At 41.1% G+C, this 17,430-nt stretch overlaps 1 protein-coding gene across 1 annotated transcript in view; it reads left to right on the top strand.

Moving 5' to 3' along the window:
• LOC138031800 (uncharacterized) overlaps positions 1-17,430 on the top strand; it is a 45,854-nt gene that overhangs the window by 7,773 nt on the left and 20,651 nt on the right. Inside the window, exons 2-3 of the mRNA XM_068879423.1 lie at positions 5,138-5,521; positions 9,150-9,296. Coding sequence (XP_068735524.1) covers positions 5,138-5,521; positions 9,150-9,296 — 531 coding nt within the window. The remainder of the gene's footprint in view (positions 1-5,137; positions 5,522-9,149; positions 9,297-17,430) is intronic.

The raw sequence follows: 17,430 nt of genomic DNA, 5'->3' as shown, positions 1-17,430 counted from the left end.
TTCTTTGTTTCTTCTTTGTTACCGGATAATTGGTCTTTTTGCGTAACGCACCTTCTCCATGTCATGTATGGTTAAAGTCAATTCATTTTAGGACGTTGCAAAGGAGAAGAAAAGTTTCCGCTACACGCCAGACATGTAGCCACAGAATATAAAGAAAATGGCCGTTAATTTACAGCTTGTCAAGTGTGAATTTGTTAATTTGTCCGTCGTCATTCCCAGTTAAAGGTGTAAAGTTTATTTCTATTTCTTTGCAATGATCGATTTTCTGGGCTTTACAAGGAGCAGGCGTAGCTCAGTTGGTTATGCTGCGCGGCTTTTTGAGCGAGAGGTGCCCGGTTCGATCCTCGGTGACTTAAACGTCTGTTTTTCTGTTTCAACTTTCTTCTGATCCGTGTACACTAATAGCTTTAAAATACCCGTATACCGGAGCACCTGACAGAGGGAGGGGAGGGGGGTAAAGGGCGCACCGTCGGCTTCCATTGATACCTGCCTCGTAGCTGAAGGAACCAAAGACGTTAAATAAAGTGACTCTACCTTTACCTTTTGTACGTTCCGCTAGAGCGCTTTGATCGCCTCAGAAGTTTGTGGTAATTTAGAAAAAAAAGAATGACCAATGGCCTTTTTGATAACGACATGTTTCTCGCGGATGGTATTCCTGATGCAGTGGGAGATAATTCCAAAAAAAAAATGGTTTATTTAAAATTTCACCACTCCCGTTATTATTATTAAAGATTTGCTAAAAGTTAAAAAAATAAGCTGAACTCTTTTGGTACGGCATTAGCTAATTGCTAGAGAAACTGGAGTGAGCTGAAGTTAATTGCTTAAATAAATCAGACCTTTTTAGTGCCAACAGACAGGATTTTAAAACTGAAAATGACCCAATTATAAAACAAAGTTGTAACATTGTTTAACTGAATATTAATACAACTATACCCAGCAGTATGTATTTTTTTTTCCCCCCAATTGAGCAAGTCCAATATTTAAATTGTGGAAAACTCAAAAAGTCTCTAATTCCCGCCAAAAATGGGAAACTAGCCAAAAATATTCGAATTAGCCTCAAATGACGACTTTCAGGTTGTAATGGTTGCATTTGGAGCAAAAACCTCACAAACACTCATGCCAACAAAATGGCTCTAATAATTACGGGGAACTTGTCAGAAACGTTCGAATCAGTCCCAAATGGCAACATTTTGTGAAAAATGTGTTTGAACAGTTTTGAAGAAAGAAACCTCAAACTCTTTCATTCCATCAAAATCACACTTAGATGGGAAACTTGTCAAAACCGTTCGATAAATCCTCGAATGGAAACGTTTTATGAAAAATGGCATTTACCTGCGTTTTGTGCACTTTTGGAGCAATTTTTGAAATGATATATCTAGTTGCGTGTTCAATACGTCTTAAACCGTTCTTTTTTTTGGCTTTTTTATAGAGCAAACTTACAACATATTAGCTGAAAATTTCAGTAGTCCCTTTTCTTAGACTAGCGAAGATTTCATGGAAGCAGTTCATTCTAAATTATTTTGTCTGACAAAGGCATAACAAGCGAGAAAATGTAAAGGTTTAATGTTTCTGCAATTTTAGGTTGGTTACTTCGGGTAATTTGTATAGAGGCCTGAAACTTTGTTTTAAGCTTCAAGAAAGGCGACTTTCACGTAATGGTAATAGGACTGGGTGGAGTACTCGTGATAAATAAATCATTCGGACTCCGATTTTGGTATCACTCGTATGATTGATTACAGACCGAATTGGACGACACTAAGTCCTCTTACCAACTAATCATACAAATTGATGTGCTCAACCCATGACAACAAGTGTAACAGACAACAGTTCGTCGGGTAATGGGTTAGGAGATGAAGCACTCCATTAGCAGGTCATGAAAAGGCAATAAATAAATTTGTAATTAAATTTGTAATTATAAGCTGGTTTTCACTAGAGACGGAGTCGGAGTCGTAAGCAGAGGCGCAGAGCGATACGATCTAGTGAAAATCAAAACTGTCGGAGTCGGAAGCAGAATATAATACCGATTCGGCTTATGACTCCGTCGCTTATGATCCAGTGAAAGCTGCATTGTCGGAGTCGAAAGTTAAACTGAGTGGAAGAATAAACCAATCACAATGCTCTACTCCAAGCATTGGCTCCAAGCATTGCATCCGACAATCTAGTTTTCATTGGATCATAAGCGACGGAGTCATAAGCGGAGTAAGAGGAAAATGGGAACGTTCTGATTCTTTCGACTCCGCTTCCGTGGAGATAATGACTCCTCTTACGACCCCGATCTTTGATTTTCAACAGGTGAAAACCAGCCTTAATTAATGAAACTGTGGTGCTGCGTCGGTGGGAGAATGAAACAAGAAAATTTGGTTTTATCAAACGAGTTGATAAAGGTCGGATTACCATCGTGAACGACTTGGAATGCTGACGTTTCGAGCGTTAGCCCTTCGTCAGAGCGAATGACGAAGGGCTAACGCTCGAAACGTCAGCTTTCCAAATCTTTCACGGTGGTAAATCGACCTTTATCAACTCGTTTGATAAAACCAAATTTTCATGAAAAAGCAAGTTAACTAAAATGGCAGGTAAAGAGAGGTCGCGGTCCTCCCCAAGAGGTTACAATCCCCAGGGCCATGACATCCAGTTGGCAATGCAAGGTTACAATTCTCGCCAAAGGGTTACAATCCCCAAGGCCACAATCCTCTCCAGAAGGTTAGAATTCCTCACACGAGAGGTCCTGATCCTATCTAGGATTGCGCCCCTTGTTTTCTATGGTAGCCGTGCGTAATCAGAAGGCACACAACCCTAGTACGGTGAGTCTGTGGGACAAAGGGTGACCGGCATGGGAACACATGAATCCCACTTATATTTTGGGTGCCTTCTTTTGGGAGTATCCTGGCTATTCTCATTCCGTATTAGGAATAACAGAATACACGGAATATCAATTTTCAAAAGAACACATATTCTGAAAACGGAATACCATTAGAGAAGGTGACCTGAGAACTATTTATCTGCGCATGCGCCAATTGCGTCGGCATGGCGAGTGAAAAGGGTTTCCCCAAAGTTTGGAGCACGAAATGTTGAAATATAGATAAATATGGCCATAAGTACTTGTTTTTTGGCGGATTTATCGATTTTTCGGTTTGCCTTATTTGCTAAAAACCTTTTAAGGGGAAAGTTGAAGAAGAGGTTTTTTGTACTTGTGAGTGCTTTGCGTAGTGCAAATGTTGTTATCTCGACTTAATTGAAAAAAAAAGTCGTGGGTTTTGCACAACCAATTAATGCCAACGTCATTTCTTTTGATCAGTCAAGGGCAATTTTTTTCTTTATTAACACAAACTGACAGGTCTTCTTGTTCTAGCAGCGGTAAAGAAACAGAAGAGAGGCCAGCACACCCGCATCCACGGTAGACATTTTGCATCGCTATTCCAATCAATTTTTTACTCAAGAACGCTTATTGTCTATTCGGAGTGAGCGATATTTCGGTCGGTCATTCCGTTCATTCTGCTACCGGGAGCGGAATGAAAAGGATCGTATTCCGTTCATTCCCAAAACGGAATAGGTCCCAAAAGAACACGAATACCGTCTATTCTGTGTATTTCTATTCCGGAATAGTACCAAAAGAACACGCCCTTTATTTCACATGATTGACGAGATAATTATCTTACAAAGCACAAAGGGGATTTAACCGACTTCAAATAAGAAAAGAGTATCATTGATGTGCAAACACTGCATGAGTCCATGTTAAAGTAGCTCATTAAATGTAAGAAAGCTACAAATAGTTCACAACTAACTAATTTCCATGAAATGACCTGGGGCATGCTATTGAGTCACCAGGCATGAAAAGAGGGACGGAAGGGAGGGAGTTTCAGTGTAGATGCTTCTGAGTTTAAAGCGGCAGTGTCACGCTATGTTAGTAAAAATCAAAACACGTCTTTGCACCAATGAAGACCAAAAAACAATGCTGTAGTTTCGTTGCCAATGGCCGCTGAAGTGTACTGAAAACATTCCTTGTTATTTGCAACCAACTGATGGAGGGGATGGAAATGGATTGAAATCTGAAAAAAAAAAATGGCCAGTTAGGAGACGTTGTCCTTTGAAAATCGCCAAAAGTTAATGCGAATAGCTCTTTGCGCCATGTTATATTTCATATCATCTCAGTGACTTGTCAGGAATGTTATACGTATGAGCTAGAGCACTAATTTACATTTTTACACATGCAGTTTTGACCTAAAAGCAGTAAATTTAGCTTGACAGTGCCCCTTTAAGTGTTTCCGCAATAAAGACAGAACTGTAATGACACTGGAATGACACAGAAGCACATGGCACCTAGAATGTGACTGGATAATGCATGGTGTGACGTTCTCGCACTATTGGTGTCTTAGCACCACGTTGCAAAGATGATGATGAAGATGACGTTCACCTGAGTCAAGGTCACTCTGTAACGGACAACAGACAATAGCCTTGGCTCAATTGCATATTCCTTGCAGAGGTCATGGTTGTCACATTAACTTTGCTTTATAAAGGCTTAGAAATTGGCTTTATAATTTCCGAGAAAAGGAGAAGAGCCAAGTTATGAAAGAAAGAGAAAATTTGCATGAAAAGTCTAACAAAGGAGGCGTAAATTGTTTAATGTCGCTCTTCAAGAGAGAAAGCCCCAATTTTGGAGTCTGTACAATGTTTCTATGGTGATTAAAACCAAGGTTGTGATTGGTTGATTAAAAATACAGCTTTTAATGTGATTGGCTGATAGAACTGTCCGATGACAACTTGGCGAGTGAATTATAGTGGAAAATACATGTTTTTTAAACCAATCACAATCGAGGAAATTGTACTTATTACGATAAAGAAAGTTATCACAGCTCTGCCCCAAGTAAGAGAGAGTGCTACTGAACGTTCCCACTGTGCTCTATAGTTGAATAGTTTGAATTGGTTATCGATATACTGAGCTTTTAATTTCTGTGGAAAATAGTCACGTTATCGTTCTGCTCTTTATTGAGAACTGAAATAGAGAGCCTACCTTCCTGTTTGTCTCGCGCCCCGAAATGAAATCAATTTCAAAGCAAGAATTCCATAGATAAGAATGCCACAGTTTGCTGGGTCTCTGTTTCCAAGATAGGAATAGGGCAGTTTTTCCGTTTTTCCTTAGAAGATCCTCAGAATGTTAGTAACCCTTATCCTCTCTTAGCAGCAGAGTTAATTTCCAGTGCAATGGAGGAGGGACAAATCTCTTGGTTATCAGCTTTGCTTTTTCTGAGTCAAATACACCACAGTGTAGTCAGTCAGTGTTCTGTAGGAGGATATGAAGCATCCGAGTTGGGATGGAAGCTACAAGGTCACACTTATAAGAGGATAAAGACTGGAATAGGCCTTGAGTGTGCGATGGAGTGTCAGAAGGAAGAGACTTGCCAAAGTTTGAATTTTGTTTTTTCTGTTGGGATTTGCGAGCTTAATGACAGAACAAAAGAAGCCAGGCCTATGAACTTCGTCCCTGATATGGATGCATATTACTTTAAACGAGTCTTGAACAGAGGTAAGCATTTCTCTGTCTCTTATTATCGCTACTCGTTTTCGCTTTTTTCTTTTGAATGCTTTTTCACCGTTCACTTTTTGAGCTGACCGGCATGTACCATAGCCGTCAAGTAACTGGCATAAGGGAATTTAAGATCTACGACGGCGACGGTCGACGAAAACGTCACCTCAAAATATAACTTGGCTCTATCGTAAGTCTTTCGCGATTATTCAGTCTAGTTCGCGTCGCACAATGTAAGCAAAGTCTCCTAAAAGCAAATCGGTACGGGCGGTTTCAAATTTAAAATAGAGAATGAAGGATTCTCTGTTGCATGCTTACGTTGTCGTCAAAACTTCAAATTTGGTGATTTCACGTCGTCGTTATGGAGAGGGCCGCAAACATACTTGCTAAAATCCGTGCTGCACGTGCAGCACGATTATTTATGCTCTTTTAACCAATGATATTATTGTTTTGTTGCGTTGTCGTAGTCGTAGCCGTCGTCGTTTCTTAAATTCCCTTATAGCCCAGAGGGCCGACGGTGATGAACTAATGAGGACGACCGAAACAGATTAGACGTAAATATTTCCTCAGAATATACAATGTCTTGGTGGAATTTGATCGTCCATGCCAGATGTCGAAGTCTTGAGAAGGAAGGAAAACCATCTTCAACCTAGCATCAAGTGAATACTTCTTACTAACCGAGTTCGAGGTCAGTACCGTAAGTTACGGACCGAGTTTTTTTCCCGTTGATTTTCGCGCGCGGGCCATAAATCAACGGGAAAAAACGAGGATCCTAAACTTACAGTACGGATTGAGAAAACAATGTTAGTAAGAGGTTAATCCTGCGCATGGGCAAAGAAACTAGTCGAAGTCAAGCGGAAGGTTAATTAGTCTCCTTCGCAGCCATTCGGGCCGAAGTCACGCAACCCTCCCCGTCCCCACGCGGCTGCTTCAAACCGATTTGCATTCCTTTCTCTTTGCTTTGCGCTTTTGTTTGCTCGGACCAATGAATCTCGTTTATTTGTCATTGTATACCCTGCAGCAATCACAGGAGAGGTTGTGCTTTCTTTCGCGGGAAAACCCCTTGCGGCATGCGACGTGTTATGGAAAGGGATGGCGAGACGCCTAAGAAAGTCGTGGAAAGCAGCAATAAGTGTTTTATTTGTTCATCTATCCCTACCAGTAAAAATAAGGTCTATATATTTGGTAAAATGTCCACTTATTTAGCTGGAATAATTCGATCGTCGCTGGAATTTGACGTGAAGAAATACCACGAGGACAGTAGTTTGTTTGTTTGCCGACAGTGTTTTCAGCAGTTGACGAACGAAAGAGCAGCGAAAAAACAGCGAGAAATCAAACAGGAACTGCTGACTGTCTTTAGAAATAGAGAGCAGCTGAGGGAAAAGAGACTTGCACGCGATGAAAACAGAAACGATCTGGAGACGATCAACAATGGAGATGTTCGAGTGAGTGCTGCGAAAAGTCTTCGGTTCTCTACGGAAACTTCACATGTTTATTCCGATCCTGCCGCTTGTACTTCTTATACTACACGTCCACCGCTAGCTCAGTCGACTCCTGTTCCATCAAGCAGACAAGCATTACTCTTTACCGGAATTTCACCCATTCAAACCAAGAATGGTGCTGTTTCTGACAGTTAGGGTGATGTTCATGGCGATCTCCGCGGCAACGTGGCGAAGAACTTCCATTTGTCAAAACCTGAATGCTCTGATAGCACCAGTGTGAAGTTACAGGTACATTATCCGAGTAAAAACTTGAACAAAACCCTGCTTGGCTCCTACCAGACTCTTGGTAAGGCATTAGCTCACGGAGTCCCAAATCGCGGAGTCCCAAATCGCTAAGGCTGTCATGAATTGCCCAACAGTGCGTTGCGTGACTCCGGCCCGAGCGGCAGCGAAGGAGACTAGCGGAAGGTTCAACTGCCACAAAGATTGCCGTGCTAAAATCCGAAAAACTAAATCTTCTTGGCTGTTTTAAATACTTGCTTGCAAGATTCAAACGGCTTTACAGGTTTATGTAACAGAAACGACATGAAAAACTTGCTAGATAATGTTTTATCGAAATTTCAAAATCAGCGGGCAGCAGAGCGGGCCCTACAGCGGGATATATTGTAGAATACGGCCCGCTAATTTAGCCAATCACAGCGAGCGTACTAATAACTTCCGTCATCTCAAAAACTCCTTCGTCATGATGTGTCATTCCTGGTCTCCAGCGATTTTCAAGTGAATGATTCTTTCATCAGAATGCTGGGTTGTACTTTCTCTTTATTTTAAAGGCTAAACTGATTGATTCCAAAATCTATGCTTCGAAAGCGATCGAAGGGCAAAAGACTAGTTTTAAAATATGATCAGGAGCAGAAGTCCCTAACCCAGAAATGTCGATTTGCCATGGAATGCGATCCATCAGTGTTCAGTATTAAGGAGTTTAAGCAAAGACGACGGCTACGGTAACGAAAACGTCAATCCAAAATATAGCATAACGTTATTGCACGTATTTTGCGATTTTTCCGTCTTGTTCACCTTGTGCAAGACGGGCGAACTATCCTGTAGCTTAATGAGTACAAATGGTTTTAAAGTCGAAACAGAAAACGAATGGTTCATTGTTATATCCTCACGTTGTCAGTGTTGTGGTCAAAATCTAAAATTTGGTTATTTTAAGGCCTGGCCAATCGCTCGCAACATTTCAACGCAACACCTTGCAACATTGTTGGACTGTTGCGATACGTTGCGTGCGTTTGGCCAGTACATTCAACGCAAGTCGCAACATCCTGCAACAATGTTGCAAGATGTTGCACAGGAAGCCCAAGCTCAAAACGTGACTCCCGCCTTGCAGCATATGGAGGTGTTGTGTTACAACGGTTTGAATTTATAAAGTTTGTCTGGGAAGGCAACGGCTTTGCTGGAAAAGTCCATTATTCTTATATTTTGTGAATAAAATCTACTTACCCTGTTGCCGTGTTGTGTTCTTTTTTGTTTGCCAGCTTCTCAGGCCGATCTAACGCGATTTCGGCGAGTTATCGTGTTTGTGGGTTTCCTTTTTTAGCAGTGGAAACTATGTAATACTGTACGGTGAACTGATGGGCCAAGGCCGACACCTCGTTATAAACTTCTGTTAGGAGTCATGATTTAGTTTACTTCCATTCATTTATTTTGATTTTTGTCTCATGGCTGTTATTTTTTTTCTTTTGCTCGCTTATTCTTGTCGTTTCTATCTTAGGTAGGGCATTGGTAGGTTGAAATTTGGTCCTTCCTAAATTACCAAATTGGCCCTTTGCGAGTTTCTGTTTGTCTAGGTCTCGACCTGAGTCTTGGTACTCAACTATTCAAAGGAAAATGAGTTTCATTTGCATAAAAATGCCCAATTCATTTCCATTTGACTGCTAGTGCACACGGACTCGCCATGAAACCGAGGCGTGCAGCAACTCGGAAATGGCCATTAATGTCAAATTACGAAACTTAGTGATAACTCGTTCCATACACGCGTGAGGCCCAATTTCTTGATTCCTGGTCCGACAGTCATAAGATAGAAGTTTTACTAGTTACAAAAGGGTGTACCAAGGACAAGTAAGTACAGCCTATTCGATAAAAATTTGTGGCGTGTTTCAAAATCATTTGCTTGGTTTTGCTCGAAGCTGCCCTTGGTTCGATTCCCGAGTTGCCGGCTGAGACATGCAAAGAGATCAAGATGAGTGAAGGAGAAGCTGTTAGCCGAAACTACTGGTTTTCTTCGATCAAACCTGGAATGACTGTGCTCGCTTTCTGTGATATGCAGACTGAGGGTAAGTATTGCAATCAATTAATTGCTCGATAGTTCTATTACTGTTTGACTTCTTGGCTAAAAACAGGTTTGTCTTGACTATCATGTTACGTCATCGCTGGCATGACGATGACCAAAACAGTGGATCTCTCGTTACTACTCAACTTTTGCTTATTTCGACAGCATGAAAGCGATGACGAAACAATATTATTGTTATCGGGTAATTAGAAAGAAAGGAAAGGAACTTTATTTAAGTATCTAGTTTTTTAGCCCTGGAGCACTAATTGGGGATACTGTAAACTCAATCAACAAACTAACGCAAATCAAATCAAATGTTGGTTTTTGAGGAGAGGGGAAAACTGGAGGACCCAGAGAAAAACCTCTCGGTGCAGATTAGAGAACCAACAAACTCAAGCCACATATGACGTCGGGTATGGAAATCGAACCCGGGCCACATCCGATTGGTGGGAGGCAAATGCTCTCACCGCTGCGCTATTCCCTGCGATCGGTTTCTTAAAAAAACTTTTGGTCACGTGATAGATGACCCATATAGATAAGCGATTAATTTTGTGGCGTGTATTGTAAGTTACTTAAGAGCTCTTCTCTTGTTTTTAAAACATGCAAAACTCAGCGGATAACATAACACGATAAACGAACAAAAGCAAAAAGTAAATAAAAAATGGGTCCGCAATGCGTACATGTGGGGGCTTAAGTGTGAATAATTTGGAATAATTTATCAAAATTTGTTTTGAATTTCAAGAGGGCCGTAGCTAGTAACAGGCAAACCAAGGCACCTGACACCTTCGTCGTCAGTCTGGCATCATAAAGACCTGGGAAAAGTATTTAATCAGTGGCTCAGAAATAATTTAATTTTGTTTTGGCTATGCGCATGCAAGTCAAAATTTTATAACTTTGGTAAGAATCTCTAAAAATGCAACTGTATTAAGGCCAATAGTTATGTATTAAAGCCAATAATTAGCAAACAACAACTATAGTTAAGGTGAATAAAAAAGCTTCATGAAAGCATTTTGAAGAGTCATAAATGGACCACTGTTTGATGTCAGAAGCAAACTTCCTGTACAGTATTTATCCTCTCTATGAATTTTATCTACTGTTGTGTTTGTTATCTAAAAAGGTCTGAATATTACTAAAGGTATGTCCATGAACAACACCACAAATTGTATTATGATGAGGTTCAATGTCAATTTCTATCCATAATGCTTCAAAATCATTTGTTGTTCTCCTAAGATCACTCGGCTCCTATAAAAGCTCACACCTCCAGCGTTTGTAACACTTGGCAATTGATTAAATTAATACTCTGCAAGATTAGTATTGAGTAATAAATCCTGACCAACTTTTAGTGTAATCTCAGTAAGTCCCACTATGGACAAAGGAAAATACAGATTAGACAACATGGTTTAAAGCTTATCAAAATTATCTGTCAAGCTCCTAATATAGCAATACAGGATAGAGAAATATTCATCCGAGAAGCATTCATTGACATTAGGACTTTAATAGAAATCGCGCGTAACATAATATTGAACAAATTTCATCTAAAGGCAGATTGAGATCAACATCCCTCATATATAAATGGTCTACATTGGAAGGGGAAGCGGAGATTTCTAAGCGAGCCAAAGACTCGAAGTCATTGCATCATAAGTAGATTGACATTTATGACAAATTCATTTATACGACTGTAGAATGCTGATTCGAAGGACAAAAAAACACACACTTCCGCTTGGCATTTCTTCTCTATCCTTACAGGCAAATCACTAGTTTCTCTCACATGAATTACCTGGCAAACTTCAGTTTTTCTCATAAATATCTTTTTCGGATGGAGTCCATAAAAGTTATTATCCTTCTTGGCTTTGAGCCAATCGCTGACGAGCTTCTCGTTCCTTTTTGTGAGACTTTCTGTGATGAAAATTCGATTTTCTTCCAAATACCCAAGGTCACGAGATGTAACTTCTTGCTTTGTTAGAGCCTTTCCTACACACCTCTCCTAATGAACTTTACTAAAATATCTGACTACAATGTCTACTTTGAACAAAAACGCAATTGACATGTGCGGATCAAAGAAGAAGGCACAAAATGGCCGATTGGCAATTTGCAACGCGTGATTCAAGATTCCACCCAGATGACCTTGCGATCGCGACACGAACACAAATAACTTCCGCCGACGGTAGCATAGTTAAGGCTGAAGCCCCCCAAAAAATTCTAATGAAAAGCACTATATTATAAGCAATACTAAACAGAGTTGTGTTATGCATATTAAGAACAATTAGTTATCTGTAATGGGTGTCGCTGTGCTCATGCAAATAAAACATTATTACTCGACACAGAGCGCTACGAATCACATCGCAAATTTTCGTCTTCGTCGTCGGACGAGAGCGCTTCGTTCAATCTCAAAGTTCCAGCTAGGTTACTATGGCAGGTTACACGCCTACCAACTATGGCTGACTGTAGCTTTACAGTTTAAAATTAAGACGACGTTCAAAGTCTGAAAAAATAGCAAAATATGATAAAACAAGAAAGGTACACCAAACTGGAATGTAGTTTATAGAGTCTGACATAAATCTCTCCTCGAGAGTAGATGAAGAACATTTTTGTTGATTATATGTCCAAAAGAAAATCGCACCATTTTCATGCCTTAAGGTCTGTCCAGTCAAAAAGTGCTCAAAGGTTTTGAGCACTTTTAAGGCATCTCTCGTATCTATTCATCCCGAATTGTATTCATGATCAAAATCGTGTGATTTCCCATACAAATGGTTGTATTTTTCGCTTAAAAACAATGAAAATGCTGCAACGATAAAATGTAATACAGTCAGAATGTTACAACGGCGAGTCTCGCTAATCTTGTTGTAATAAAGGACTCTCCGGAATACGGCAATTTTTAAAGGCTAGAGAAAGCTGGAACGATAAAATGTCTTACCTGCAGATTTTTTTTTTTCTTCATCCAACTTGGTCTACGTATCTTCCGTTGACAAAGTCACGGGTGAGGTCGTTTCTTGTTTATTTTCTCAGACGTTGACGAATGCACAGCTTCTATTCCTGTTTGTCCCACTAATAGCACCTGTAACAATGCCATTGGATATTACAGCTGCATATGCAGGCCTGGATACTCGAGTGATGGTAACGTTTGTGAAGGTCAGTACGAAGTGCCAGGGCATAGATGCACGACTTGTGAAACTTCCCAGCGCACGTTATACCCCTCCCTGTAAATTATCTTTGAGTTCCCTTCACAGGCCTTTCGAAAAATTCTGTTTAAAATGGGAGAAAATATACGAAGATTCATTGCCGGAAATGTGAAAGAAAGCTAAGGAAAAACTTGATAGTGAATTTATTATAATAATGGCTTTATTACTGTTTTGGGCTAAAAAGAATTAACACAAATTTTAACATATGAAATATATGTAAGTTAGTATAAAATTTCGATCTTAAATAGAAAAATACCTGAAATCCTTCGTTTCCTGAGTCTATTATTTAAAGTTTAGGCTACGTTACTTTTAATTACATCGCGTTACGTTAGATCTGTGAACAATAAATAGGGAAAACAGTGATGCCCAACTTTCTATCTCGTAGATATCAACGAATGTGATGCCTCGCCTTCTTTATGCGACGGGAATGCTGTATGTAATAATACTGAGGGATCATATGCATGTTCCTGTAATGTGGGATTTACTGGTGATGGAAAAACTTGCAATGGTGAGCAACTCATTTTAGTCACTAAAATTACCATAACGTAACGCCATGAAACGTTACTTCACGTCACGCCACGAAACTTCACTTCACGTCACGCTAACCTACATTACGTTAATCCACATCTGTGAACCTGTGATCGACAAGGAAAAGAGTTGGGTTTTGAACATCGGCTGTTGTTTGCTATATCCCTATTGTGTGTGCGTGTTGCACGTTCCTGCAGAATAATGGAAATCTTACAACGATTTTCAGTCCGTTACAGGATCCATTTTGAGGGGTTTCCTACAATATCATGTTTCTTTCTCGTAGATATTAACGAGTGTGATGATTCGCCTTCCCCATGCGACCATGATACTGTATGCATTAACAGTGAAGGATCATATACTTGCTCCTGTCCAGCGGGCTTCACCTCAGATGGAGAAATTTGCAATGGTGTGTATTAAAATAATTGAAGATAAATTTAACATTATGTCGTGCAAACTTACGTTACTTTATCACTTTAAAGGAGACCAATCTGGGCGTATCCAAGGCTTTTTTTTTACTCCTAAAAGAGACCATGTTTTTATTTTTATTTCTTAGCGTACAACGCTAAACGAGACCTTCATGGCTACATATGATGGCGTTTTGCCTAGAATACAAACTCCAAAATTTACACCCCTAAGCCCGCTGCCTTGTCGTGGTTGGGGAGCTTGCGTGCCTCAGTGACCTTGAGAGCTTAACCCTATTGTTAGCCTAAGCCTAACCCTAAACCGTCGGGGGTATCCCCCCAGTAGGTCCAACCTTGGCGGGAAGGTCAAAGGGTAGACGCCAGACTAAATGGTAGTCACTGGTCCTCCAGTTTGGGGATTGAGCGTGCGGCTAATCCCCGCACACCGTAAAAATTATCTGATTACGGAAACCGACCGGCCTTAAGAGTCCACATGGGCCCGATGAGGATAAGTAAGTAAGTAAGCGAGACGACGAGCATCCCCGGCACCTTTCATATGCGAGTTTCCCCTCCCCCTCCCCCATTCCTCCCCACCGGGCTATTCCATCCATAATGACGAGTTTTCCTTCTTGCGATAAGAGATTCACCGGAAATATGACAGTTTCAAATGCTTGCGCAACGTTCAGAGAGATATTACAGTGTTTTAAGCTTTTATCTGAAGACCTCACCCATTCACCGTAATAACTCAAACGGTAACTCTGTTTTCTCTTAATTGCGTTATATTACATCGACTTGGCCGAAACAATCGAAGTGATAATGGCCATAATGCGGGGTTTCTATAACGGGGGTGTTTCCATTTTCTTTCTCGTAGATATCAACGAGTGTGATGCGTCGCCTTCCCCATGCGACGGAAATGCTGTATGTAATAACAGTGAGGGATCATACGTCTGTTCCTGTAAGGATGGGTTTACGGGGGATGGAGCAACATGCAATGGTAAGTAAGTTAATTAAAGTCACTTTTAAATAGACACAGCATCACGCAACGCCTATGTTAAGTTAGATTACGTTACTTTAAGAGATGTTACTTTAACTCTACTGAGAATAGGGAGCACGTGACGTTTTTGAAACGCGAACAGTAACCGGAAGTGAACATTTCGCATGCCAGGACTGCAGTGGCTCCAAGAATTTTTGAACTAAGCATGACCTAAAAGGGAAAACAGCTTACTTTCAGTCGCCGTCCGCGTCTCAAAAATGGCGAGTGCTAATCTCCGAATACTGCAAGGTTCGTACACCAATGAACCGGAGTGTCAGGTGAAAAGCCCTGGAAGTAAGCTTAAGATGGACTGAAACTCAGCCCACATACAAACATAGGATGCAGATCCCGGGTCCGCAAAGGTAGAAGACACGAGCGTTCATCGTTACTCCCTGAACCTGTCCACATCGGCCAGCATTTCACTTCCTGCATTGATCCCTTGACTACCAGTATTTTTGTTTGTCTGGTGTATATGTCAACGAGTGTGTTGCCTTACATTCCTTATGCCTTCTCTTTTCTATCCCGTGTGCAGTAATGCAGGACTCACAACGATGTGTTAAGTCGAAGTAGTGAAAGATATCATTGTTTTTACATGGAGAATGTTACGGTGTTTCTCACATTGCTGGTTTGCATGTAATATCATGGTCGCCGTGTTAAATAGTAGGCAAGAACAATAACCTGTCTCTCCGCAGGCAATTAAACTTTATTATATACCGGTAATTATGCACATTCTGCGAAACGAAATTGTATTATATTGCCAACCAACATGGCCACCTTGTCACGTGGGTGAAAACCAAGAATACCGCTTCTTTCTTGTAGACATCAACGAGTGCGTTGCTTCGCCCTCACTGTGCGACGCAAATGCTGTATGTATTAACAACGAGGGATCCTATCAATGTTCTTGTCAAGTGGGATTTACCGGAGACGGAGCAACTTGCAATGGTGTGTAAGTTAATAAAGTTTCAACATTGTTATGAGGGAGAGTGGGTACCAATAGACCTTGTTTGTGATTTCATTTCAAATGATGCTTAGGTTTTGTCCAAGATTGTAACATTACCGCTACATTACATTACATTACATTTTATTGCAGTGCAGTACGATGCATTTCATTGCATCGAGTTCCCCCCTTAAACCTGGTTTTCACTAGCGACGCAAGCATAAGCATAAGAAATATACGCAGACTCAGTAGCTTGTTGTTCATTAGAGCCTGTCGTTAATTGTTACAACAATAGAAACTTATTAACAACAAGGAAGGCCTTCGACAGCATACTCAGAGACACTCTCTGGAAGATCATGAGGTGCTATGGAATACCGACAAAGATCGTGAGAATGGTGCAAGTCATGTACACTAACTGTTCATGAGTCGTGGTAGATGGTGATGGAAGAACAGATTGGTTTGAGGTAAATTCGGGTGTTCAGCAGGGATGCAACATGTCAGGGTTCCTGTTTCTCTTGGTGATTGACTGGGTGACGAGGAGGTCAGTCGAAGATGCAAGGACAGGTATTAGGTAGAAGATGACAACCATGCTAGAAGACTTAGATTTTGCAGACGACTTGGCTCTCATCTCAAGTACATTGACCCAGATTCAGATCAAGATTGACCACCTGAACAGAAATGGGAAGGGAACGGGCTTGAAAGTTAGCACCAAGAAATCCAAAGTGATGAGGATCAACGAAAACAACAACAACGCAGTTGTAATTGATGGGGAGGAAGTAGAGGACGTGAACAGCTTTCACGATCTAGGAGCAAGATTAACCAAGCATGGAGGGGCCGAGGACGACATCACGAACCGCCCAGGGAAAGCTACACGAGCATTTAACAAACTAGCTAAGATCTGAAGGAGTGGACAACTGAGCAAAAACATCAAGATCAGGGTCTTCTGGATGCGAAACCTGGAGAATGACAAAGAGGGATGAAGAAAAACTGAACACATTTCTACACAAGAGTCTACGGAGGTTGCTAAAGATTTACTGGCCGATGAAGGTGTCAAATGAAGAAGTCAGGGGACGAGCTAGACCTTGTACCATCAGCGAACAGATCAGCAGACGGAGGTGGCGCTGTGTTGCGTATGAACAACCAACAGAATCCACGCATTGCCTTAACCAGTGCACCGCCAGAAGGGAAGAGGACCAGAGGGCGACCGAAGGTGACATGGAGAAGAACTGTAGAAGGGGAGGCAGAAGATGGGTTTCGCCATCTGGACCCAAGCTGTTACCACTGCATGAGACAGAGCAGGTTGGAAGAGACAAGTCAACGGCCCTATTCTCCCAGAAGAGACATAGGAAATAAGTCAAGTAAGTCATTGCTTGTGCTTATGCTTGCCTTGCTAGCGAAACCAGGCTTTACATTGCATTCCACTCACCGTCAGGTGCATTCCAAAGAGTGCAGGGTTCCTTTTACTCGGATCATCTTACGGTATCCCTGTTTCCCTCACCTAGATATCGACGAGTGTGGTGCTTCGCCTTCCCCATGCAACGGAAATACTTCATGCATTAACAATGAGGGATCTTATGAATGTGCCTGTCAAGCGGGGTTTACCGGAGATGGGGCAACTTGCAATGGTAAATACTCCAATGAAGTAACAATAAGGATATTCTATGGCTGTTATTGACTGACTGAATGACTGGTTCATTCATTCATTCATTTATTCATTCATTTATTTATTCATTCATTCACTCATTCATTGCACAACACAGCAGTGCACTGCTTTCGTACTTGTAGAGATATTATGGAGGCCTTATTATGTCACGTTTCTGTATTTCAGATATCAACGAGTGTGATACTTCGCCTTCTCCATGCGACGGAAATGCTTTTTGTAGTAACATTGTGGGATCCTATGCATGTTCCTGTAACGCAGGATTCACTGGAGACGGGAAAACTTGCAATGGTGTGTAGCTTTATTAGAATTGAAGTAATAAAATTAAAGTTATCATTTCGTCCTGCAACGTTTGCGTTACATCCCTCAATACATCTTTCCAAAACACTTCTGAGCATTG

The sequence above is a fragment of the Montipora capricornis genome, chromosome 14 (assembly GCF_036669925.1).
Source record: "Montipora capricornis isolate CH-2021 chromosome 14, ASM3666992v2, whole genome shotgun sequence".
In the NCBI taxonomy this organism is placed as follows: Eukaryota; Metazoa; Cnidaria; class Anthozoa; order Scleractinia; family Acroporidae; genus Montipora; species Montipora capricornis.
Note: the sequence above shows the minus strand (reverse complement) of the source record. Positions and strands in the feature narration are given on the sequence as shown.